Source organism: Patiria miniata, unplaced genomic scaffold, assembly GCF_015706575.1.
Source record: "Patiria miniata isolate m_02_andy unplaced genomic scaffold, ASM1570657v1 HiC_scaffold_6, whole genome shotgun sequence".
Taxonomy (NCBI): Eukaryota; Metazoa; Echinodermata; class Asteroidea; order Valvatida; family Asterinidae; genus Patiria; species Patiria miniata.
The window spans coordinates 6,971,650-6,999,193 of record NW_024037073.1 but is presented as its reverse complement, the minus strand read 5'-3'; the positions used below and the strand labels follow the sequence as shown (position 1 = coordinate 6,999,193).

The following is a 27,544-nucleotide window of genomic DNA, read 5'->3' as shown; positions in this document are numbered from 1 at the left end:
CGCTGATTGGCTCCATAGGAAAGCAATGTTGCTTGACCACCTTCAGACGCAAGTGCAGGTAGGCTGGTCTAATTATTGTGCCATTAGCCAGATTTTCTTGCATGAAAGTCTTGCATGAAATCCATCAAAATGATCCCTGCCAAAGCTGAAAAAAGGCGACGCCGAAAAATGCGACGCCGATGGAACATATGGAACACGGTACTTTTCGTCAATTTTCGAGACAGACAGACAGACAGCCACAACGCTCGACAGCCCGACAGCCCGACAGACCAATCACAAAATGAAATACACAAGCTCATGCCATAGTTCAAAAACTAGGGGGAAGGGTAACACTCCATTTTCCCACGAGGGCGCTGTTCAAAACCGACATCATTGTAAATGTCAGACAATAGGTGGCGCTATTCGCTTCCTACGGGACGTTAAAATAAAAAGTCAATCGCAAGAAACAGGGTTTTCGCGAAAAATAAACAGAAATAGTGAAAAGGCACTTCATGTTAAACCCTCTAATCATGGTAAATTATTATATTATGCCCTTCTCTGGTCGACAAATTTCCGGGGGGGGGGGGGGCAAGTGATGGGGCAATGATTTTTTAAGGGTTGCACCCCCCCCCCCCCCCCCACCACACACACACACACACACACGTCCCCCTCCCCTATCTACGTCGCTTTATAATTAGCGGCTAAAGTTTTATATTTACACGTAATGGGTTGCACTTAAGCTCAATCTTTACACAATAAATAAACGCATGTAAGCCATTTTGAAACACTAAAGTGTGCATTTCTCAATAGGAATTAATGGTACATATATCAGTTTCCGCTGGCCAATACATTGTTCATGTGATGTGACAAACTTCACTGAAAGTCGGGTATGTTGTTCCACTTGTGAAATGGGTCTCACCGAATAAAATCTTAGACACTTGGTCAAAGGCCGCCTATGCCTTGAAAAGTCATCAACACTTCATTGACTCGATAGGTTAATGGTTCAATTCAATTAAATTTTATTCCGATAAAATAATCAACAACTTTTACTACATACATCAATACCAAGATAAAGAAACAATTAACAGTTGATTTCGTCTGGGATAGCTCAAGAAAGCCAATCCGGTTCGTTAGTGACTTCGTCATACACAAGCACGCACCATTACAAGCACCCATTGGCTAAACACTCTGGTATCAATGCTTCCAACGCTACTTAATATGCAGTGGGTGTGGTTTTAACTGACGTGACGTCACACTAATAAAATGGATTAGAGAGGCTTGGGTCCCATTGCTATTGTTGAGCATGTGGTGTACAAATAACACATGCGCGTCACATGCGCGTCACCCATTTGAGTTTTTAACTATACAACTGTGAACGATAAACCTGATTGACAATCATTGTACAGCCGTGTGGTTGCGAAGGGCGATTTCTAAAGGTTACGTAACACTTCATTTTGAATGAAACTACATGCACTCAGACATGTTTACTTTGGCGGGCGAAATCTTTGAAAATTAATTTCTCCCGTTTGGAAGACCGTATCTTCATGTAACTTTCAGGGTTAATTTCCCTAATAATGATCCCATTATGTGCTAAAAATCGTTGTGATGTGTTCATTACTTTTCGTTCAAATTGGAAAAATAGGACTGGCTGCGTGCATTTTTAAAAGTTGTAACACTGGCGTTTGCAATATCTGTCAATCTTTTCTAGCGTCACGAATATTAATAAGGTTCCTATCCGTATGTGGTGTGCAGTAAAAATTTGCAGAAAAGCCTCCTTCATGAGTTAATCATCAATAAATATCGGTTACCATTGATCGATACCGAGACCCACGCCAAGTCACGCCGAGTGACGCTAATGAATATGATAATATGCGATCGTCCATCGTGTTGCTGGGCCGAAATCGGTCAACCATAGCGCCTACGGCGCTATAGAATCTTTGCTGAAAACCATGCACGTGGTTTGGTCGGAAAGAAATCCTCGTCGAAATTTTCCATGTTTTAGTTCAAGGTGTAACACTAGCGATTGCAACAACAGATTAAACTTAAATTCGGAATATAATTAGATGATATCAGTATTCAACTACTCGTGAAATAACCACTATCGGAAATTCCTAGAAATTGATACAAATGCATAGATTTGGGGACGTTTTCGAACGATTTCATTCCGACTTGAAGTTCAACTTCACCACTAACCAGTATTGAGGTTTCAGCATCGATGACGGCGGTTTTTTTTTTCACTGACATGAAGTTGAGAATTTCTTCTTCCATTATAATTACATTTCATTATACATTTCAATCATACTGAGCATATTTTGTGAAAAACAAAACGTTTAAAAGGCCATGTCTTTGGGGTTCATGAATTCCACTGCTGTAGGTCTAAGTACTTAATCGGATTAACTTTGCCCATCAACAGGCCGCGCTTCGCCTTCGCAACCAAATGGATGTGTATGTTATCCCTAAATTGGAATTCTACCTTTTGACGCATGCGCGTTTTTGTCATTGACCATACTTGATTGCAGAGGCGAAAAAAATAAATGCACGCGCATAGGGGGATTTATCCCCGCCCCTTAGATTTTTCTCGCAGGGAACGCCGATGGGACTCCCCCCTCCCCGAGTAAATAATTCCAGTGCTAATAATTTCAATCACAGTTACTTCCATATCACAAGGCAGTTCCTTATCACAAAACCAGCTCCTGCTGTTTGATTAGATTTTTCTCTCAAACTACGAATTTACTTTGTGCACGGATCTTACAATTAAATAGAAAAGGCTAAACTAGTTCAACGTTGCTACTACACGCGAAGCACCATACTTGTTACCCGTATAGTCAGTCTTGGTTGCCTGTCATAGCTTGGGACGGTCATGACCACAGTGGGCGTGCAGGAACCGGACGATTTGAGGCCAGGAGTTCTCCATCGCTTTGGCATTTCCTGCAGGCGTACCTCCTTGCTCGATTACCCCTACAACAGAACAAGACCGACAGATATTGTCAAAATCACTGCAGAATATGATTTCTACACATTTTCTGTACCAGGAACAAATCAGTTTCTCGTTATAGTTATCAAAAACGTTCAAGCAATTTGTTGCTCATATGCTGCTGATGACATCAATGTGAGTTCACAAGCGTATCAGCATGTCACCATTTGGAAATGAGACGTGCGTTACCGGCAATGTGCCCGATATAATAATAATAATGATATAATAATAATATTACTGGAGTCTTATACAGCGCACGTATCTAACAACAATTAGGTCCTCAAGGGGCTAATAATCATGTCTTGAATTAAGTTTATGAAATATGAGACCATTGTAGCACCTTTATAAAGGTTTACAAGGCGCTGCGGCGCATACTGCAGCCACTGTCAGAAACACCAGAAACACTGTGTTACTGGGTTCTTTTACGCGCATTGCACAGCGCACGGGACCTACGGCTTTACGTCCCATCCGAAGGACGAGTCAAGACCGTGTCAAGACCGGGACTCGAACTTACACTCTTCTGAACAGAAACACCAGTCTGGTGCTCTTAACCGCTCGGCCATGACACCCCACAATAATACATGTATACCAGTGCATGCATGATTCTAAACGGTCCCTATTTCTTAAGGGTCCCTTTGCGCACGCGTGAATAATGCAGGAAACAAGGTACCTGTCCTGTCACATCATTTGGTTGCTATAGCCAGCTGCAGACATAATGTATTGTTTACATAAGCGCTCTCCCACGAGAGGTGGTCGGAACGAGACAGCCACCAAACTTCCATAATTGTGAATCAGCCTATTGGAGATACGCATTCATTAAATGATAAGACGGACTCAATGGCAAAACTCTTGAATGATGGTAGAACTGTTCATACAACAAGCCTTTGCTTTCCATTGAGGCCTGCATCTCACCCTGCATCTTAACTATTTTGTAATTTCCCCAACAGTTCTTGTGACACAAGGAGCATTATCATAACATACATATAACCCCGGTTTTCTAATCTAGCTTACCAATGCCCAGTGAGAAGAAGACGTCTGCTATTGGAGCATATGGGACCTCAATCAGGTGCCCGGCGTTTGGATAGCTCAGCAGTTGATAGTTGTGACATCCATGTCTCACTAGCCTCTGTATTGCCTCCCGTGCGTAGTGACAGCTGTCCCATACCTCATCGCCCTCACCCGCGATAAACATGAATTGACAATTTGGGGCATTTTCAAGCTGAAATGGTAACACATTGCAACTGGTTATTTCAGTGCGTTTATGGTAGCGTGTCAAAAAAACCCAGAAAACACAATGAATTTCTACAGATCAACAAAGAATGGTCAATATTAATATCTCAAAAAATACTTACAGCGCCCCGCGTTTCCAACTAAACCTTTTACAACTAACCTTTTAATTTAATTACTTTTCATCCGGGTTTGGCTTTGACGCGTTCGAAATTATATACCAGAGTCACTGTATGCGTGACTTTCATACAAACTCTATTAGGCAAAATTTTAATGTCGCAATTAGGTTATATTTGTTGCTCGTGGTTTAATAAGTAAACAAACAGAAATTTGGGGGGAAAGGACAAGGGAATTGGGTTAGGGCACATTTAAGTTTGAAAAAAATGTGTGCACAAGTCTATGGAAATGTCTCCCAAATGTCCAATCCAAGGTAATTATAATAATAATAATAAAAATGTATTGAGTAATATTGCGCCCATTCCATTCAATGTACACAGTCGCATAACATCAAAAAAAGAATAAATAAACAAGTGATATATTAAATTAACAAGTTAACCGATAAAAAGCTCGAGAACTTCACAGTACATTCATAATGATATGACATAGAACTCCCCATTCAAGAATATAAAATTACAAAAATCGATTAAAAGGCTTAAACATCTTGACAGTAAAAATCGTTGAATTATCAATGAATATCAAAAACCACACACATTAATGTTTAATGAGGTGGGTCTTCAGCACTGACTTTACCTTGAAAACTGTACCATTCTCCTCGCTTGCGTCATAGATATCCCCATATACTCCAGATATGTTGTTAACGCCCTCTCTTGTTAAGGAAGGTTTGATGCCATCAGTGTTCATCCTGTGGAACGAAATAAGAAAGTCATTCACACGGTTTGAGTTCACTCAGAATGCAGACCACTTTCATCACCATGTCGACTACTTTTATGAATGACATTGCCTGCAGTGATGCGTTTAATACGGTCATCAATATCCAGTGCTGTCATGAACGCCTTGTTACATAAAATTAATGGCTCAATTTGAAGTGCACATTCAGCTATCATCAAGTTGGAAAATTAGCTACTAAAAGCCAAATCGATACATGTATTCCAATTGCGCATGCGCATAAGATTCGACAATATATAGGGACCATTCAGATGAAATGGTACGCGTACGGGATACGTATGCGGGACACGTTTGCGGGATCAGCAGTGTCCTCAGCAAAGTCTGTGTTGTCTGAAGCAAAGAAGATGAAGGCGCCCTTCTTCAGGAATGGTGGCACATACAGGCCTTGAAAATGTCTGGTGTTTTCCACAACGGCATTGGCAAGAGCAGTCTCCATGAGCAGGGTACGGCCATACGAGACGCAGTGGCCCTGTGCATTGAGAAGACCCATCAGCATTTTGCTTCGTGTGTCATGGTGTACAGTCAGAGCCAGTCCCAGGACTTGGGGTTTTCTCTTGCATGTTGGGGTCTGAATGTTGCTGTGTCGCTGCTTGGCTTATACTTCATCTGTCTGTTGGACTTGAATCCGAACATGATGTTTTGACTCACGGTGAGTGCTGCTCTGTCAAGCACACTGGTTCTCGTTTCGTTTTCCATATCCTGCACTGGTCCCACCATGATCCAGCGGATCATAGTGTATAGTTCAGATGGAACATCATCGATGTTGCTAGATACAGGTATGGCAGTTTCTGGCTTGTCCTTCTTTGTGAAGTTTGCAATGCTCTTGCGTATCACATCTGCAGACTTGTAGATGGCCTTCATGTCATTCACATCGTCAGCATCACTTGTGATAGCAGAATGGACCATGGCTTCCTCACATGCATCTGGAGAGTAGAGGTCAGCCGATTTCCTTCTATCTGTTTGTCGAACAGACTTCACGCTGGGCAACTCAGTAAGTATCTTTTCCTTCAACCATGCTCTTTTGAATGCAGGCGAATGATTTTCCAAACCTTTTGGACCAAGCAAATTGACGTATGTGGTTTCAATGTCATCCATTGAGAGGTAAGCTTGTTGTTGAGTTTGCATACTGATAAGGTTGGTCAGTTCAATCAGACTTGCCCTTTGCAGTGGGTGCTCTTTGTGTGTGCTTCTTGTTCTGGTTTCATCTCGCACTGGGTGGAACACGTGTCTTCTCCAACATGACTTGTGGTACCTAACGTCTATCGCGTGGGCATCAGTTGGTGAGATAGATGTGTTCAACCTCGTTTTCAATGAGGCATCTTCAGACTTTTCTACAGCTTTTCTCAGCTCTGCACCAGCATTTTCAGTCCTGACTTTGAACAACTGTTGGCCATCGTCCTTCTGACAGAAGAAGCACTGTTTCTTATCCAGCGGCACTGTAGATGACCGTGTGAATGGCGCTGATGAACCAGAAGTTGATGGGTCTGGTTCATCCATTTTGGTGCTGTCTCTCTTCTGTCCACGTTTTCTGACAGTGCAGCTTCCCGTAGAAAGTGCATCTTTGCGGTCTCTGGCACGTTCTAACAGTTGCTTGTTAGTTGCATTGGAGTAACAAGTGCGATGCCAAACTGCCTTCTCTGTGCACAAGGTTTCTTTTGTGCTGTCTTTGAGTCGTCTATGGACTTGGGCGAAGTTGCCATCATGTAAACTGGCCCTCTCTTGTATCTTCTCCAGTAGATGCTTGTAGGAGTCTATTCTGGGCTGTAACACAAAGGCTCCTTTCGTAACATCATCAGACTGGCACAGCATGCACAGCTTCCAGTTGGTGGATTCCCGGGTTTGGTGCACCCCTTGACCAAGCTGTGGCACCGCACTCATAGTGTAGATAGTACTGTTACCTGGGTTCCAATTTTCTACTGGGTACTTGGGTGCCAGTTCGCTCTCTGTGGCATAATAAAATGAGGGCGACAATTGAGCATTAACTGGCCTGATCGCAAGAACAATGGATTTATTAATTTAGTGCAATATCCTAGAATGGTCAACATATTCTGTTTGTGAGTTTGCAAGGTACAATAAATTACTAATACTTTAAAAGTCTGGTCCCTAGCCTTATCAGCATGGGTAATCATGTCATTCAATACCTAGTAATCACCAATCAATCAACAGGTAAGTTCAACTATGCAAGGTAATATGAGCTGCTGTTACATTTTAAGAAAGCAGAGTACATGTAGTTCCGAATCTATATATGAGAAACACAACTTTTTTATGTGTGGCCATAATGTAATGTGACTTCATATTAAAATCAGGTCCAGTAAATGTACATGTATCAACATAACCGGCTCGAGTGGAACTTATGTTGTGAGGTTTCCTTAAAGTCAATAAAAATGTATATGCATGACAATCAATTCTTTAAAACATGCCGGCAAGTTATAACTCTAACAATGTTTTGAGAACATGAACTTTGGCTGCAACAACGTATATTAATAATAATCAATTTCAGTGCACAGCTCTGAAGGAAACTAACTAATGTTAATTGACAAATGTCTACTAACCCATGTTAATTGACAAATGTCTACAATATTCTGATATCCTGGGACCATGTACATGACAAAATCAAAATACCTTGTGTACATGTATATCACTTCATCATACCTTTGCATGGGTAACCATGGTAACATGGAAAACAGTTGGAAATACTTTGTGACTTACATTCCTGCTTTATGGCTTAATTTCCAAACTCAGGTTTCCATCAAACAATAATGATCCATGTAGTGTCAGTGACTTTCACTTTTGCAACTGTTCACATATGAAAGATTGTTGATCCACTTCTGCCTATGGAATAGCATGTGCAATGTCTATGTTACAACTCTCACATGCATCGTTACACTTACAAACTTTACACAGTTTTCAATCCTTTCAATCCTTAAATCTTCTCCAACTCTACAATTTAAATTATATATCAAAATGATCTATGATGTTTTAAGAATACAGTAATAACAATAAGAAATTTTGAACATACCTGTGGCATAATAAAATGAGGGCAACAATTAGGCATTAATTGGCCTGATCACCAGAACAATGACTTTATTATTAATTAATAACAGCGCCCTCTGTTGTTTGGGTTTTCTGGCCACAGGTCTAAAAGTTTTGTTGGGGGGGGGGGAATCATTATACCCTTTAACAGTACTAGAACGTGCAAATACAGCAATGGGAAGCACCACTTAAACAAAAATAGGGAAAAAACAGACATTTCCAGAAAAAAATATTGAAAAAATAGGCAGCCATTTTGAAAATCCAAGATGGCCGCTTTGTGGTTATGTTTAGCTTATTTTGCTTTGTACCACTGGCTTCCTCACCCCTGAAAATGTATGTTTAGCCGTTCAAATCATGACTCCAGGCCACCTGGATGCTGAGATATTGAGAAACACCCATTTTGAAGGCGGCCATTTTGAAAATCCAAGATGGCCGCCATGCATGCTTCCGGCAAATTGTAAACATTGGTTTTCTGATTGCCTATACCACACAGATTCCAAAAATGTATAGGTTTGCAAATCCCCCAAAAAAGTTAACGAAGTTCAATATCTGGACATAGTGAACTTGACTATATGCGGGATACGTATGCGGGATACGTATGCGGGATACGTATGCGGGATACGTATGCGGGATACGTACGCGGGATACGTACGCGGGATACGTACGCGGGATACGTACGCGGGATACGTATGCGGTATGGAAAAGTTGCTTGTTTAATCATCATTTTGCGTGGTTATTTTAACTTGCACGCCGAGACTAATGCGAATTTTCACACGAAATGTTAAGATAGGTGCATGGGCTTGGTGAAGTAACCACACAAATAGTGATATAACCTTCTAGTTTTACAAAAACCACATACATGTCCCGTTCCCACACCATTTAATGGTCCCAGTTAACTTCGGGATAAACGCGGTAGATAAATACACATAAGTCTATGGGAGACGTGGTAACGGAATCTACATTCTGCAATTCATTTTTACGCATACAAAAAGACATAGAACTTTCGTCCGCACTAAAGTTGGGGCACACAAATCACCTAAAAACAATTCGTTGTCCACATATTTTGAAATGTTATGCTTACTTCAAAACAAAACAATTTCTATAATATTGCTGGTAGCCTGGTACCCGCTATGATTTTGCACGCATATACAGCGAGTTGTTTATCCCGAAAGAAAAATGGTTCAATCTTGATATGCACATGCGCAGTTGGAATACCGAACTGGCTTATTACTGTGAGATCCGCACGGGTCATATTTTGTAAAATCCAGCATTTGTGTTTGATGAAGTGAGTTGACAATGGTAAGATTAAAATTCATTAAATATGAACTCAATTTATTTATATGCGAAAAACTATAAAACGAGCGAATGTTATCCCCTTAGAAATGGCGAAAAACAATTATTTTTGAGCTAGAAAAGCAACAATTTTATCTTCAAGACTTTAAATGATTATCATTGGCACTCACAGGATCGCTTCTGACTCTTCACCATTCACCTGAAAAACGTACGAAGTTATGGCATGGCAACCGTTAATACTGACTACTGCTCTCACCTGCAGAAGAATAGATGATTATTCAATTAACAAGATTTTGATATTTAATTTAGATTTTTTTGGGGAAAGGGGTTATGTACTTCTAAATCAAAATTCTGCTTATTAGCTTGTGTTCCTCAGATTTCAAGATAATTATTGATGTGTACGTCCTTTCACAATTTGTGGTACCTTTTCGGGAAAATATGTTGCTGTGGCGAGTGCGAACTGTGCACCCAGTGAGACGCCAACCATTCCAACGCCCCCTGGTTTTACGAATGGCTGATCACTCAACCAATCAACGGCTTCCTGCAAATCAAATGAACATCAGGAAATAAGTTAGCGCATGCGCCCTAGGCAAGGCTCACCGAACGGCGTATTAGTTACGCTAAAGTGTGTTCACCGTCCGTGACCTGAACATGTTGCCTTTTACGGCGTAGTCGAATAAGGGAATAAAATGTGCTTGGCTTGTTTTAAACACTTTGTTTAAGACCGGTTGGTGTCTGGATATTATTTACCCGAGCCGAAGGTGAGAGTAATTATCAGCATCCCGACTTCAACCGGTCTTAAACAAAGTGTTTAATACCGGTCAGGTACATATTTATCCCCATTCATAAACACCTTTTCCGGTCAAATAATCAAAGAAATGATATTACACAGAATACACTTAACATAACTTGATAAAACAATGTAAGGGAAGCCTCGCTCAAGTACTTACCTAGCTGAAGCATGGCATTATTATATACATATACCTGGCAATAGATCTGGCTTTGATTTTTGCTATGAATGGGAATTCGACTCGACAACGAGTTCAACAAACTTTGGACTTACAAATAGGAAGAATTTCTAGACTACAACCCGACAAGCACAGAGTGCATTGCCAGGTTTTGGTATATCGCAGAGTTGATGAGTCACTGATTTTTGTGACTTAAGTCGAGTCGAGTCGAGTCATTTCAAAGAACTAACTTGAGTCGAGTCGAGTCATTGGGTCAAGAAGGTCGAGTCGAGTCGAGTCAAGTCACAGTGTGTAGTCGAGTCGAGTCAAATATTTAGCTCGAGTCAATTCGAGTCACGTATATTTGAACAATATATAACAAATAAAGACAAGAGAGAAAGAAATTTGTATCACCAACAGTTATCAAGAAGTGAAACTTCGGTCTTATATCTGGTTTGGCTTGGGGGGGAACTCGGTCAGGGGGCGACTTGACACAATTATCCCCAGACAGACATTTTCTTCATCGTTTTCGTCCTATAGATCCCCCTGAATATCCGAACTATTTATTATTCATCCAAACACTTCAGCTACAGAAAGCCAACCTTTGAAATTAGCACCTGCTATTGAAAACCAGAATTAGGAAAATTCTCAATTTTGAGCAAAAAAAAATTCAAGGAACATGACAGATATATCATCGTGTTTACGTTGCAGTAAACACTTGACGTATTTTATTAGAGGGACTTCATTCATAAGTCGAGTTTCGCAATGTATACTTATGTTGTACAATTCATACGTACACTCAACGGTGAAAGGGTTAGTCCGGTTCCGGGATGGTATTTTGTGCGTTCCAGAACCACAAGGTGGGAGTCTGTGACACGTTGTGTGTCTGTACACGACAAACAGCTGCTGTACCCGTATTGTATTCGCAAAGCGAAGTGAATATATTTTGCACCATAGTCCTAAGTCATTGCAAATATTTGTCGAAAAAGTTTGCTTTTATTTTGGGGACTCGAATCTTATTAGCCTTCGCTCGAGTTGAGTCGAGTCTTCTGGTGAGGGACTCGAGTCGAGTAGAGTTATTTGCTCGCAGTGACTCGAGTCGAGTCGAGTCATTTACCCATAGGGACTCGAGTCGAGTCGAGTAACGGACTCGAGTCGAGTCATTGACTCGAGTCATTACAACTCTGGCATCTCGTGTAATATAAGACACTGTACCTTGAAGTATTCCAGATCTAAGGCCCATGCATTTGTAGGCAGGTCATCGTAGCCAAAGTACGGTAGAGCAAAGCATGCAAGGCCACGAGATGCCAGCATTGCCGAACGAAACTCCACCAAGCCTCCTACATTGCCAAACATGTCGATCACACCTGGAAACGGCCCCGACCCTGAATTAAAATACACGCCACAAAACAAATTATCAGTCGTTTGAAACGTTCGATGTTTTCCATCGATCTCCTTAGACCTACGACATCTAACAGTTTACAAGGATTTTCATTTTCAACATCAAGACAGGTACCTTTCGGTTTGAACAAAGTCCCCCTCAAGCGTCCGCTGTGGACTGTGATCCTCTCTACGTTCTGGCCCATGTACCGCCTCTCAGCTGTGGTAGTAGCCTCTGGTTCAGCCGTCTGTAGTGTCTCCGTATCCAGGTGGCCACGATACAACGATAAGTTGACTAACACTGGTTTTGTGGCATCCGTGAGCAGAAACCGAACGCCCAAACGCTGGCCTGCCAAGGGTTGCATGCTCCAGAATAGCCCCATCGGTTCAGCCCCTAAAATGAAACAAAAAGTTACGGGTATAAACATCTGTGCTGTGGAAAAAAAAGAAATTAGAATAATATCAAAGCAGGGGCGGATCCAGGAATTGTGGCGGGGGGGGGGGGGGGGGGTGTTCAAGTCCTTCAGATTTGTTTTAATCAGCAAATCAGTACTGAAATGTAGACCGGTTGTTTTTCTCCGGACACTTGCCCTCCGTAAAATCAACAAGTGTGGGGGGGGGGGGGATACCATCTTCAAATGGGGGCGCTGTTCAAATCCAACGATGATGCACACTATCACACAATAGTGTGCAAATAACCAACACCCCCCCCCCCTTTACCTCGCTGGCTACGCCTCTGTGTCCGAGTGTTGCGGACAGGCGGACGTATAGGTAATTATTATTACTATAATTGTCATAATTTATGGTTGAACCCCCCCCCCCCCGATCCGCACCTGCAACGAATGTGGAAGTCTGCACCAACAAGTCTTACCGGTGTACGTCCCGCCTAGTGACATCTGATCTGGGACTGACACGACTCCCCTATCATCAGCGATGTAATGAGCATGACCCTCAAACTTCAAAACATTATTTCGAATTTTGTGCTCCAAGAAAGATCTAGTCAAACAAATAATGAAAGGATACATTTAAAGAGCTCTTTAAGAAAGATTCAACTGAATCAAAATTGGTCATTGGGTAATATCATAGGCTTTTTTTTAACAATAAAGTGCAAACCAGACGCAATTAATCGCAAAAGAATCGCGCTACCAAAAAATAACACCCAACCAAATTTAAAACGTTGTCCCATCACTCCTAAGAAATGGACATTGCACGGGATGTTTAAAGTCGCATACCCCGTATCTTCAAAATGATTTCCCCCCTTGAATTTCTCTCAACGATTTTCCAATTTAAATTTCATGTTTTTAACACACAAAAAAACCTTGTCTGCAAGCCCCTGAAAGGAGTTTCATTTTGCGCAAAATTAAGCCCACCCTGCGAGAGCCCAATTACGTTAGGCGAGCCCTCAAATTAGAATCCCTCCCCGGACCATTCGGGGTTGATCCCGCCCAGTATGTTGAAGGGATTGGGACCTTGCATGGAACCGATCGGCCTGGATTAACTCCACCAGGCTACTGCGCCATGGCTCTGGCTCATCACAAAGGAACCAATTTGCGACGAGCTAATCCTCCAGTAGGCAACAATGACAGTGACGAGCTTCATAGAAGTTGCCGCTGGTAATCCCAGTGGTCCGAATAATCCTCCGACAATGGCCAGACTTCAATTTATGTTACCTATTGTGAAACCCTGAGTCACCAGTTTGGACCGATTGGGGCGTCACGCTTCAGTGACCGGGTGGCTTCTGGCTTCGTACCGATTGGGGTGAAAGAAATTAGCATACTGGACCCGGTACCCGAACGGTCTGTTATCTGATGGCTCGCCTTATTGTCTGGCAGCTAATAATTCAAAACATTTTGAAGAAAATAATGCAATCATTAAATGTCGGTGGAATTTTTGTTGGACGTCTCAATCAAAAAAAGTGAATAACCTTTATATTTCTATTTTCTATCAAAACAAAAACTATTTTTCGAGTCTAAACTTGGAAATAGCATGGGAATGCATCTTTAAGTAAGGAAGTTATTTTTTAGATATTATGCGTTCCCTCCTGCACCACTGTTTTCGATTGGAATGGAACATCAGTTTAAGTTCGACACAGGGGTGGCGGAACCGGGAATCGGGGGGGGGGGGGGGGGGGGGGCACTTGCCCAGGCCAACAAAAGTGCCCCTCTCACGGTTATAAATGTACCCCCTCGAGATGAAAACAAACCTACCCCTCAAACGCATACAGCATGAAAACATACGATCGCGCTACAAATAAAATTGTCTCTTCTCTTGTAATGCAAAACTGCCCCTCAAAAACACAAGTACGCCTCTCGCATTAACAAGATTGTGCACCTTCTCGAGATGGAAAACTACCCCTCGAAAGCACAAATACCCCTCTCGCAATAATTCAATTGTGCCCCCTCTCAAGATGAAAACCGGCCCATAAAAATAATAGTGCTCTTCTTGCGAATAAAATGGTCACTGAACTGGCAATCAAAAGCAACAGTGCCCCTCTCGCGATAAAAAAAAAGGTCTCTCTACATAACTAGGTAAAAGAAACACAAAGAGCAAGATGGAAAACGTATTCATAATTAGTTCCTTGTCATATAGGTTCATAGCGAAATAAACGGGACCATATTCTTTTCCTCCACTTTCACACCGACGGAAGGTGCCCTTTTTCTGAGCAAGTGCCCCTTTCTGGTGTGCCCCCCCCCCCCCCACTTTGAAAAGCGTTCCGCCGCAACTGGTTAGACGAGACTCTGTAAATCTACCGTTTCCAACACAAGCTTGAAAATACAAAATAACAGTGTCAAATTATCAATAATCACATTGTAGCCTACCCTCATTGTCTCTAAATGCGGAGTTCAATGACCTATGTCAGTCAAGGGTTTAGTCTTCCTAAAGTATTTAGAGGCCACCAGAACAAAATACTTCAAGCAGAGCTTTCTGAGAGATTACAATCGTCGCTTCTCCTTCAGTTCTACGTGTCAATTAAAAGTCAGGTTGTTTAAGCACCTTTAAGCCTTTGTGGACAAAACTATAGTTTTCCAACATCAGGCCTAGTCAAACCGTACGTTTTTTTCATGTGATGATGAATGTTCCCCGTTTTATACCAATGAATGAAGGCTTCTATATTTACCTGATGGTGACTCGGCTGTTAGACTCCAATCCAGTCGCTTGTACTGTGACGATTGTGTCGACCAAAGAAGAGACGGGAGTGACTGATAAACTGGCAGACATGGCAACCCCGCTGTGCGGTTGTGAGGTAGTCATCTTTCTGACGAAAAAGAGGAGAAATATGACCTCCTGTCTGAAGTACTTCAAGGGTAAACGTACTACAGGGCGAGTAAAAAAAAAAAAAAGTCGGAGCCTTTGTTTTAGTGAAGTTCTGCATGTAGCACTTTCCAAATCTAGGATATGAAAGCAAAATTCATAAGCTTTCTTTTAGTACAAGAATCATTCAGCTCACTTATGTAATTTTCAAGTTACGGAATTTTAAACACAACCACCGTTTTAAAGTTCTATCCACGGTTAACAAAAGGTAAGTGTTCTTCAGCAAAACGAAAACAAATCACATAGTGTGATGTGTGTGTGAATTGTTTTCGTTTTGCTGAAAGAACGCACACTTTAAAATGGTGGTTGTGTTTAAAATTCCGTAACTTGAAAAGTACATGGGTGATGTGAACGATTCTTGTACTAAAAGAGAGCTTATGAATTGGGCTTTCATATCCTAGATTTTGAAGGTGCTACATGTAGAACTCCAGTAAAACAATAGTCCCGACGAAGGGTTTCATTTTTTTTTACTCACTCTGTATAAGTGATGCACTGCAATGTCCTATGGATTAGCATTGGCTGTTATACTAAAATCAGCTAAGAAAAGGTAGTAAATAAAAGTAAGAAATGTGCACGTAACGCCTGTATGCCCTATAGCTAAATACTGCAGCCAGTGGCCATTATGCTAACCGCTGCAAACACACAATTTGATTTCCATGCCCACACATGCATAGGCAATACGTGTGACGATTTTCGATGAGTCACGTGTCTGCATGTTGTAACACGGGTGAAACATGGCAAAAGGTAATGACTTAGCTTACCTCCGACCTGTGACTTTGCTTTATGATCATTATCCTACCTTTATCATGTTAATATAGACCCAGTAGCTTCAACTTGGGCAGGTTGCTTCAGTACGGGCCTCCCCGACAAAATACACAAATTTATTCAAGGCTTCCACGATATGACATTATAGGGTGACAATGTTATCATGCCTCGATCTGCTGATACCCCTCCACTCTGTTATTTGCTTAGAATGTTATTACACACTTATAATTTTAAGTAACACACGAGCAGGCGTTCGTATCCACGCAGCACTCGATAATATTTGGATTTGTGCTTTGCCCCAGGGCATTTTCTCTGTAAGTAAGATTTTTTTGGTCAACATGTTGGAATTCGATACAGGGAACCATGTTAGGTCCAAAGGTTCAAGAAGCGAATCATTCGGATCTAAAAATAGCGTCACAGAAATCAAAGCTAGGGAAACCTCAACACATAATGTAGTCGTGGTGCTAGACGTTCTTAGCGGGGTAGTTCCCGGTAGACGGTGCGCGTAATGTTTTTCCTATACAAAAATACAACCCCGAAAATACAACCCTGAAACATTTGCCTTTTTATCAAACACGTGAACTGTGAATTTTTATGTTTTGGGTATCAGATTCAAGCTGAGAGCTTTTTCTTTCAAATACTGAAAAACATAAGGTATTTCCATCTAATTCATTTGTGTTCTTGTCATATTATGTGCCGTGGTGTTTGTAAGGAATAGGAAAGAATGTGCTACATAGGTACAGCAGTGCAAATCCCTTAACTGTGGTAATGCCATTGGAATGGGCCAAAAAGGAGTTGTGTTACATAACTGGCATTTTCTCAGTAACCCAATGTGCTATTTTCGTGATTTTTTTTTTTAGTATTTGAAAGAAAAAGTTCTCAGCTTGAATCTGATACACAAACATACAATTTACATATCACGTTTAAAAAAAGGCAAATGTTTCAGGGTTGCATTGTTTGGGGGGTCACCGTGTATAGGAGGGTGAGGGGCAATTATCATAAATGGGCGTATCTAGACCCTCTCGCATGCGTGTTTCTGAAAACACAAGAGTGTGAGATGGTCCGCTTAACATATATATCGACGCTGCATTGCTCATGTACCTTTGCACAGTTACATGTACATAGGGAGTTTCTCAGACGTGGGATTCTGTGTTACGTATAGAACAAGGAAACCCATACAATAAAAAAAAAAGCATCCGAAAGATAAATCTCCAATGAACATACAACTGGTTGACGCATGTCACTCCCCCGCCCGTGCTCATTAGTAATTGAGCTTGGGACATGTAGGCACTCTGAGAAATTCATCATTATGCATGGAGCTATACAAAAGTAAACAGACAATCTTAGGTGCTTTTTTTCTGAACTAAAACCACCTTGAAAATGAGTACACGTGATCTTGGTCAGGGCCACACATTCCTGGACTAGGGATTATGAATAAACAAAGACTTCATAAAACAAAATAAGTAACAATACAGAATAATCATGATAAAATGGCCCAGCCCAGCACAGGTTAAGGGTCTGGAGGTCGAGACTGTGCTTGAATGAGAACAAATCCACCCAGGGTCGGAGGACAGACTGACAGTGGTTGAAACGCAAAAAGAAGACGTAAATAAAAAAAAACATAAAAATATACCACGGGCTAGTGGAAAAATTAATAAGTATGAAGTTAAAATGTTCTGGCATCTGAGACATCACTTAAACTTTAACTAAATTTAAATAATAAAAATGTTTGCAGAAGATATAAGGTAACTTAAAAGTGGAGGAATATACATTGTTTCACCGATCATTCTTGTTCATGCTTGTTTCAGCATGGTCAGGGCCTAATGTACATGTACCATATAGAGCAAGGAACAGATGCATAAAGCTGGTACTCAACAACACGGACTTCTATCTCATTATGTTTGCATCTGCAACCTGTTTGTGTGTGGCAATTGTATTTATTTCAGCAGCAAATTAACCAACTGATCACAAGTACTAGCTAAAGGTCTGCTCAGGTCGCCACGATCCGTGCTCAATGGTCTAACCATAGAGCTATTCTAACATACTAACTCTATGTGTTCGTGTGCCTTTGTTTATGCGGGTGTAAATCGAGGACCATGCACGTGCAACATCATCGATGAAATGAGGACAGGAACCAAATCGAGGACTCCTCGGTTGGAAAATGTGTACAAAACCAAAGAGAGCTGTAAGTTGCGAAAGAAAAAGGGCCAGAGGAACAATAGAAAATCCTCGATTTACACCATAAACAAACGTGCGTGTACATGTATGCACATGTGCGCGATTCGCAAAACAAACATTCATAATTGTGCGCTACTGCATTTCGCCGACCTCTGAACTCTAGAAACGCCCCTTTTATGATAATGGCCCCTAATACGCTCCCAGGCAAAGCAAAATACACAGACGGTACAGCCTTTGAACCGCACGCAGCAGCATTTATTTGCCCATTCACAAACTTGAACCTTACTGGGTCGACGAACCAACCGATCTCTACACTCGGCATGTCCACGCAATTAAGAAGTAATGAAGGTGTAGGTTTTAGTTAAACTGTCCTACTCAACTCCGAGTTTATTAAGGGAATAAATGTGTGCTCCGGAGGTTTTTATCACTCTGTTTAATACCACTTAGAGTCTGGGTGCTGATAATTACCCGAGCCGGAGGCGAGGGTAATTATCAGCACCCAGACTCTAAGTGGTATTAAACAGAGTGATAAATACCGACGGAGTACATATTTATTCCCATTCATAAATACCTTTTCGGTAAAAAAAAATCATATAATTCGTGCAAAACATCCCGATTTTCAACAAATTCACTTTATGCTTTTTGAATCATCCCTCCTGCAAAATAATGGAGTGTTCAGCTGGCGAGTAAGATGAAAACAACCCTTTTATGGAGATTGACGCGCGCGTATGATGTTCTATGCGATGTCGCGCAGAACGCACCTGGCGCGTTGCGTTTTGAATTTAGAACTATAAAATTCTAACTCCCTGGTAGTGTTGCGCATGCCTACGTGAGGATTGTGAACGTTCAACCAATTAAACGATAAGAGGCACTGGATTTTTAGGAGTCCACATTTTATTGTGACACTGGAAAAGTGTTTAAGACCAGCTAGCCATGTCTTTATCATCCGTTTAATACCGGCCACGTGACGGGCTCTCGACCAATAGGAATGGCTAAACTGTCTGAGGTATTTATGAATGAAAGTTAAATGACTCACCAAGTTGAACTGAACTATGTACGCTATGTACTTTAAAGGGAACGCTACATAAGCCTACATGAGTGACCAAATGAAAAGGGGAGAACTCGAAAGTTGAAGTTAACATTTACGGTAACAGTTCCAACCGTCCGTTAATATGTTAACTTCTGTTAACGATATAAAATGCAACTAATTGTTAATAGGGCCTTACTGGGTCGACGAACGAACTACTTAGCAAGTTGATAATAAGCAGGACAAGTTCTTCTCAGAACTAATATCTTCTAAGCAGTAGTTATTACCACATGGTGTTACCGCAAAACCGAAACGATACCGATACCCCACCATGCAAAGCCTCAAATCTTATATTAATTCATATTGTTTCCTTCCATGACGAGTGCAACCTAGTGTGAGATGATTTCAACCAAACACGCCCCCCGCTTTCCCAGCTGTTTTTCGATTTTCAAGCGGATATTTAAAGATTTTACAATAACAGGCAAACTCGATCCCCCCCCCCCCCCTCCCCCAATTGTCAAACAAAACAAACGAGTTGTAATAAATACCTACTGTTTGTGGACTTCGGTCGACCACGCAGTGCAGTAAACTAAACATTAATGTTAGTCTTGGACTGAGTTCCGAGAGTTTGTTTGGTCGTCATCATCATGTGCTCGCTTGTATGTGTAGTCAAGCCACCTCGGCGGTAGAGGGCGCTATCAACAAGATGAATAACCTTCGGATCTGTGGGATACGACTAGCTGCAGCTAGACTTGGCCAAGTCTGGGTTGCGCTCGGTCTGAGCCTATAATAGTAAATCCACTCACAGCGCATATCGCATACTTACAGTACATAACGCGCGCCCTCATGCGTCGAATCCGGACCATCATGTTAAAAACGTACATGTACATGTTATTTTCAAGTGATGGGAAACAACATGGCGCTGCAAAATCGTACCCACGGGGCACGAGGTTGGATCAAGTCGATATTGCTAACTTTTGCACCACATGTATGTACATGCTCTGGAATACATGCACACATATGTACATGTACGTATAATACGCGTATTGTAGTACATACAGTGTGTGCGCATTATTTTACGGCACTGAAGTGGAACGCGCGCTGAAGTGTACCTTGTCACTGCTTGTCGGGCTTCTGGAAAGACGTAAACTTAGTGATTTTTGCTACTTTTTTTTTAAATTAAGATACCGACTTAAGGCAATTCCGACTTGAGTCAAGTCTAAGCTGCAGCCGGCTGCGGACGCTTCCAATTGACACTTGTGTAATTTCAAGCCGTAGCCCAAGTAATTCGTACGCGGCATAATCTTGTCTTTGTAATGTTCGCTCTCTGCTCTAGCATACTCTCGCGCAGGAAAAGGCTGCGCTGCACTGGGGGAACAAAAAACAAATCCAGTCTTGAAATCAAGACTATGAGAACTTCATCGCGAACTCTTTACCCGCGACTTTGGTCGTTGCTGCAGCGCTATCAGTGTACAAGACCGGTCAGGAGGACGGGTCAGGACGACTGCCCGGAGGAATTGTCGCCCTCAACGGGCTCCGTTAGTACAGCGCATTCATGTACATCCAAAGCTCGATTAAAAGTGTACTTTTAAATACATTTTAAACTTGAAAAGTATTGATGATATCATATGAAGTTAAATATATACAATGACTTATTTCTGCACGCTTAAGCATACGGAAGGTTCTTTAATTTAATTAGGCAAACGAACTATCAAAGCGGAAGAGACTGTGTTTGGAAAATATAGGTTTCGTTAATTCAAGTTTAACCCAAGGTCAAAGTACCTTTATTGTTACCGAGTTGTAGCATCATGTCGTTGATCGTATCTATCGATTGCATTTGTTCCTATATTGCCAGACCGGATTGACCTAAACGGACGGAACACCTGTTTTTAGCACCTGCAACCGACCATAGTTGAGCAAGTCTAAGGGTTTCATTTCAGATTAACCTTAACTTGAGCTGGATACAGTGATGAGACTTTTAGTCACATTCGCAGCTTTGCTTCTGACCGTCGCATCGACGGAGGTTGAACACGGTGAGTCCCCTTCAAATCCATATCTGCATTCAGAATTTCCTGCGAATAATTATTTTCCAGGTGCAGATCAGTCATTTTCACGGATGCGGATAGACTATCCACGGGGCGAGTGGGTAGAGACGAATTCGGAAAGACGTTACCCGGAAAAAAATTTACTAACAACATTGATACACTTTTAAAAATGTTTGCCTTAAATTTAAAAACAAATCTTAATTCCCTCACTCTGAAATAGTCTCAATATAGCCATATTGTTATCAAATAAGGTAATTTTTCACTTGAGAGGGCCCTCCTGCCTCCGTCACACCCCCGGCAGTAGCCTCTCTGGGTCCGCCCTTGAATTTGACTAGTTAGGCCTATGCAAAGGGACCATTTTTTTTTAGCGTGTCAGGGGCACTGTTGCTTTTGATGGCCAATTCAGTGACCATTTTATTCACGTGAGGAGCACTGTTATTTTTTACAGGCCAATTTTCCATCTTGAGAGGGGCACCGTTTTAATGTTGCGGGGCACTATTTGTGCTTTTGAGGGGCAGTTTTCCATCTCGATAAGTTATCGCGAGAGGAACACTATTGTTTTTGATGGCAAATTTCCCATCTCGAGAGGGACACAATCGTATTATTGCGAGAGGGATATTTGTGCTTTCGAGGGATAGTTTTCCATATCGAGAAATTTCACAATCTTGTTAATGCGCGAGGGGTATTTGTGTTTTTGAGGGGCACTTTTGCATTACAAGAGAGGAGACAATTTGTAAGCGCGCGATCATAATGCTTTCATGGGTGCGTTTGAGGGGCAGTTTTGTTTTCATCTCGAGGGGGCACATTATGACCGTGAGAGGGGCACTTTTGTTGTCCTGAGAAAATCTGGGGGACAAGTGCCCCCTCCCCTGCCCCCACCCCCCCCCCCCCCCCACCCCGTTCCGCCGCCCCTGCTCAGAGCATAGAATCTCTTTATTAACCCACCCCGGCTCAACATTTCGTCACCGACACCACGAAGTAACACTCTACCGTGTTAAACCATATCTTTTTCGATTTTCAGTTTTCTGGATTTTTATACATTATTCATCAAGGCCTACCATTGCACGAAGATTCAAAGCTTCAAGAGCTTTACTTTAATAATCACGCTAAGTATCCATGGCAACTTTTGCGCAAAAGTGACAATTTTCGTTTTCACGAAGTAACACTCAAGTTCCATCTACCATTGCAATGCATGGCGCGCACTCTGCTCGTAAGTGAGCAAAAACGTTTTCACGAAGTAACACTCTTCTTGTAATAAGTTGTATGAGCGCGCGCGCTGACCTGAAGTTGCACTTTCCTCGTGTTGAATACATTGAAGAGTGTTACTTCGTGAAAACGAAAATTTACAGTTTCGCAGCCTTTTCGGTTTCGCGAACTAACACTCATCTTTTTTCTCTTATTTCTTGTTTATTTAATACACAAACGGGTGAAAAACAGCAGATTTAATAAATTCAATTCATCAAGTGTCCACAACGAGAAACCCAACTGAAAATACTCTGTCGTTTTGACGCAAAGTGTTGTTTAAGAAGGCGTTCAACTTTAGTTGCCGTTTTCTCCGATTGCTAGTTTTTACTGGTATGTAGATGGGTGTTACTTCGTGGTGTCGGTGACGATTTGTAGTACTCAATCCCACGGGTCATCTAGCCAACCGTTGCGAAATATGACTGTAAAATCTTACAGTTTTACATAGACAACGAACATCTAGCTCAACTTTTAAGTAATTTTGTTGGGCTTCAACATGTTGGTTCTATTAGGCGTGTACTGATTTTGTTTTCCTCGAAAAAGAGGCGAATTCAGGATTGCAATATATTTCAACGGGGCGCAGGTAGGATGAGACGTTAATGTTGTAGGCAGTCAAAGCAATGAATCAAGATTTTCAGTTTGGAGAGGAACTATGTAGGGAACTTGAGGAGATTTTGTGTTTTCCATGATAATAATTAACAAGAGGATGGGGTCGTAAAGGCACCCCCAACAGATTCTCAACTAGTATCCGCCATTGCGAAGATATTGGGCTGTTCTTTCTGCATCAGGGAGGACGCCTCCTTTTCTACATTTAGTATCGAGCGACCTCTTTGAATTTCCTAATCACTGTATTTTAATTTTCTGGAGAGTCAATCATAAATTATTTTCTCAGCTCAAAACCTATTTCAGTTGCCAATTATTGTGATTAAAAGTGTACTGTCCATGGGCGTCGCCAGGATTTTTCTAGAGGGGGGCAAAACATATTTTTCCCAAAAAAATTCTTGTATTTCTGAACAAATTCTCGATTTCTCCGTTTTAGACGGGGGCAGGGACATTTTGCCCCTCCCCCAACTCATTAAATTTACACCACTATGACTTCGCACCTCTTTTTCATTTTCTTTTTTCTCTTTTTTTTTCTTCCTTTTTTTCTTCTTTTTTTTGCTTTTCCGGGGGGGGGGGCAAGCGCCCCCCTTGCCCCCCCCCCCCGCGACGCCCATGGTACTGTCCCTAATATTTTCGAGTTTCACCCAAAAGGGCGTGCAACATAGAATTCGTTTGGAAGCAATCCCATTCCCATCAGTCTATGGGATTTGAGATAGAAGAGCAAAAAAGAATAACGAATTTTTCTGGCTTTTCCGGGATAATTCGTTTTCAAAAGTAAAGTATGCATTGATTTAGTGTTGCACAGTAAATCAAAATTTAAATATTTTAAAATTATAAAACAATAGATGACATCATCATAAAGTCATTTCTTGATTTGCGTACTTGATACATCTACGCAACATTAAGTTTGTGTTCCATTTAACTTTATTTTTTATATTAGTATTGCCATTTTCAAGCGTTGTAAAAAAAAACGTTTAAACAAGATGACAAGGAAGTTTTCATCAAAATGGTGTCTCCCTCGACTTATTTCAATTAGTCATTAAAATTTATTAACCATTTTAGTCCAGTTTCTATAATTATTCATTCAAATGAGTAGATTTTATTTGTCTTTCCATGATACCTGAATCAACCAAGTTGTTTAGTTAAGCGACTCAATAATTTAGTCAGATGTGAATTGACAAAGTACAATAGTCACACGAGTAGTTTTAATATTTTTTTTTAAAGGCACACCAAAAGGTTCGGATTCAGCATGTAGGAATCACAGGCGTCGCTACACCATTTTGAAGGGGGGGGGGGCATATCATGAAATTTGCCGACGGACCGTCACGAAAAATGAGTAAATTTCCGCCCAAATGATCCTTTTAACTCCATTTCTATAATTTCCTCCACAAATATACGAATGGTTAATTATGTTGATTACTTTGAATGGATTTAATTTTTCAGTGGGATAAGTTCAACTTCAAATTAAAGTAAATCGTCAGAAATTTGGCCCTATCGTATTGAAAGGTTTTGGATATTTGCTGGTCACAAAACTACGTGTGCACGCTCAGTGCGTGTGCGCATATACCTTGTTTAGGCCCGCTCCCTGATCCCAGACCGGGGGGGGGGTCTTAAAATCCTAAAGTAAAACGTTTTATATATACGAGCACGGAGCGCGAAGCCCTGAAGGTGTGGGGTCCGAGGCCCGCTTAAGGGCCCCGCGACAATTTCGGATTCTAGATGCCCCATGCAATCTGAGGTATTTCCTGGCCACTTCCCCCTGACTTTTGGAATGAAATGTACTCGTGTTTAGGAAGATGGGGGTGGGTAATCAAAGTTGATATATTACATCACAAACATCACATTAAGTAAGATTTGAGGCTTTGCATGGTGAAGATACTAAATAATGAAAGGTTTGCGGAAACACCATGTGCGAATAATTTCTCAACTAAGAGAATGGTTCTGAAAAGAACCAGAGGTATAAACTCGACGTTCCGGTCAGTATGCTCTGACCGTCTTCAGGAGAGTGCCTAAACTCTAAGAAAGTGAAAACTTAAGTAGCAAAAGGTGAAATCAATGGAGTAATCAAAGTAAACATCACATTAAAACTGTAGCTTGGCTCTCTTTCAAGTTTTGCCCTCTTTAGCTTGATCCATGATTTTGAGTCGTCACTAAGAATCAGCTAAATTCGTAACTGCCTGTAAGCGAGCACGTGATTGTGTTTTGCACAGCTGTAGCTGTCAACCGCCGTATGTGAAGCGACCTCGCGCCGCAGCTCGTGCCGACATGACAGAATGTACAATCTTTTACCATGGGTTGCGGAACCTGATTGAAGCTTCGCGGGGTTTTGAGCAGCAGTGTTTATTATTTACATTTTCTATTTTTACTTCTTCCCTCTTCCTTTCCCTCTTCCTTCTCCATTCTTCCTTTTGCTATTTTGCCGACAGCGTGATTGTGCAGACAAAACTGACTAATAGTGTGACAAAACTTTTTGTCACACTACTTTTACATAATCGGCATTTTCTTAGCAACCCAAAGCGCTATTTTCATGATTTTTTTTCAGTATTTCGAAAAAAAAGCTCTCAGCTTTAATCTGATACCCAAAACATAAAAATCCACCTATCCCTTTTTGGTTTAAAGGCAAATGTTTTAGGGTTGCATTTTTGGGGGTCACACTGTATAATAACAATCATAATGGGTGACATTTCGGTCCTTTTATAATACTTCACATTTTGTAATAGAGATTATGGAATATAATTGTTTTTCTCTTACCGCCCTTAGATTCTTTTCAAACCGAATTTAAGGAGTGGTATTTTTGTGCCTTTGTTTCTGACAGAAAACTGGAAAAGATACAGGGAAGAGATTTATCGAAGCGGGATCTCAGAAACCTGGCAGAGAGCAGCATGCAATGAACCCTTTGTAAGTGAAATCTGTGTTTCTTCGGGTAAATATAAGGCATCTCCCGGATGCTGTTATCAATATGAATGAAGGAAAGACAGAATAAAGACTGCTATCGACGAATTCGTTTTTTGTGGTCAAAAGATTGTGCATTTTTTTCACTGTTTTCTCGAAAAGTGTAATACCCACTGACCTGTAACTTCAACAAGTTAGGTTTTTCAACATTCTTTTTTGGATTTTGAATGGTGTTATTATTGGAAACGAACAATGGCACAAAAAGCAAATAATTCTATATTGAATGCCCGTAAATGTTTTGGCGTGTATGTAATCCGCGGGGGTGAGTTTTATCCTGGCCATGGTCTGGGAAGAAGAAGATTCGTCCTATCTATTTTATTGCTCGCTTTTCAACAACTTAGTACTTCCTTTTCCGTTTCTAGAACAATGTAACTGCCATTCGTAGCCCTATAGGCTCCGTGCGCGAACAAGAGAGGGCACTTTTTCCACCGTGGACGGGACAAACCTGCGTACTGGTTCGCGCGCGCGTATATCGAAAAGTACGCAGGACCATGGGCGTCACGAGGGGGGGGGGGGTGGGGGGGGGCAAGGGGGGCGCTTGCCCGGGTTGCCCCCCTCCCCCTGGAAAAGCAAAAAAAAAAAAAAAAAAGAGGCGGGAAGTCATAGTGGTGTAGATTTAATGAGTTGGGGGAGGGGCAAAATGTCCCTGCCCCCCTCTAAAACTGAGAAATCGAGAAAATGTTGAGAAATACAGGAATTTTTTGGGAAAAATATGTTTTGCCCCCTCTAGAAAAAAATCCTTGCGACGTCCATGCGCAGGACTAATTTTATTCTGAATGTGCACAAAGTCATATAGCGTCTTCACGTGAGCATCAGTCGTCAGGCGTTCGAATGTTTCTCTCCCCCCCCCCCCCCCCCGACCCTCGGTCTCTCCCAGCTCTTCCTTTTTTAAACCGTTGAGGGTGCATTTGTGCACGGAGCCTATATAAAAGGACACTGCATAGACTTGATTAAACACTGTAGCTTGCCAGGATTTGCAAAAACTTTTATCAAAACACCGCTTGTTTTGTGTGGTCCGTTGATATAATATTATCTGCTCAGGAATGGGGTTAATGTTCCGTGCACGGAAAGTACAAGGTCCTTGCGCAACCACGACAACCTTGTGTACAGGGGGCCGTAGCGAACGGTGGTGGGTTGGGTGATACCTCCCCCCCCCCCCTTCCCACCCCCAAAAAAATCTCTCGGTCGCCATTTTAAGCTTCAGTCGTCAAATCGAAAATCGAAAATCGTTGTCCTAGTCGGCAAATTCGTCTGTCTGCCGGCAAAATTAATGTGTCTCAAGAGAGCCACCTCTTGTCGGTTAGCGTGCAAGATCGTCTGCTTTGAACAGCCCTCCATTGTAAGATTGTGTCCAGTCCATTGATCTCCATTATAATTACAGGGTGCGTTCGTTAAGCTCACCCGGGTCGACACGGGTCCGGGTCAGCCCCGTGTCATTTCCTAGAAACGGACAAATATGGCGGCTGGACAGCGGAAATCTCAAGTGGACTTAAAAATTGACTTTATTTGAAGTCTAAAGGTAATCATCAGTCCGACTTTCTGAGGTTTGCAACTGACAAAAAAGCAGTACATCTCAAACTAAGACCCAATCCGAAACGGGCGTTTTTTTCAGTGGCTACGGCCACGGCTAAGGGCGTCACGTGAGGATCTTTAGCCCGGCTGTCGTGCCTGACTCGTCTGC

At 41.7% G+C, this 27,544-nt stretch overlaps 1 protein-coding gene across 4 annotated transcripts; it reads right to left on the bottom strand.

The window, feature by feature from the left end:
* Positions 1-1,951: 1,951 nt before the first annotated feature.
* LOC119743200 (bile acid-CoA:amino acid N-acyltransferase-like) lies at positions 1,952-19,675 on the bottom strand. Of its 4 annotated transcripts, none has more exons than XM_038219580.1 (10): positions 19,574-19,675; positions 14,858-14,995; positions 12,611-12,735; positions 11,876-12,133; positions 11,575-11,744; positions 9,837-9,953; positions 9,583-9,668; positions 4,931-5,042; positions 3,965-4,172; positions 1,952-2,937 (listed from the first exon to the last, which is right to left on the bottom strand). In XM_038219580.1, exons 2-10 carry the CDS (start codon positions 14,989-14,991, stop codon positions 2,822-2,824), a joined length of 1,326 nt encoding a protein of 441 aa, XP_038075508.1. In that variant the 5' UTR covers positions 14,992-14,995; positions 19,574-19,675; the 3' UTR covers positions 1,952-2,821. The 4 variants fall into 4 exon arrangements, with proteins under 4 accessions (XP_038075508.1, XP_038075507.1, XP_038075504.1 ...); XM_038219579.1 differs by having other exon boundaries at positions 19,570-19,668; XM_038219576.1 differs by lacking the exon at positions 19,574-19,675 and adding an exon at positions 15,527-15,753.
* Between the last annotated feature and the right edge of the window lie 7,869 nt (positions 19,676-27,544).

Coding starts and splice junctions, on each gene's coding strand:
- LOC119743200 (XM_038219576.1), bottom strand. CDS start 15,567: ATGCTAATCCATAGGACATTGCAGTGCATCACTTATACAGA. Junction 12,134..12,610: donor ACTAGGCGGGACGTACACCG/GTAAGACTTGTT, acceptor GTTTCATTTTAG/GGGCTGAACCGATGGGGCTA. Junction 9,669..9,836: donor CAACATATTTTCCCGAAAAG/GTACCACAAATT, acceptor ATTCTTCTGCAG/GTGAGAGCAGTAGTCAGTAT.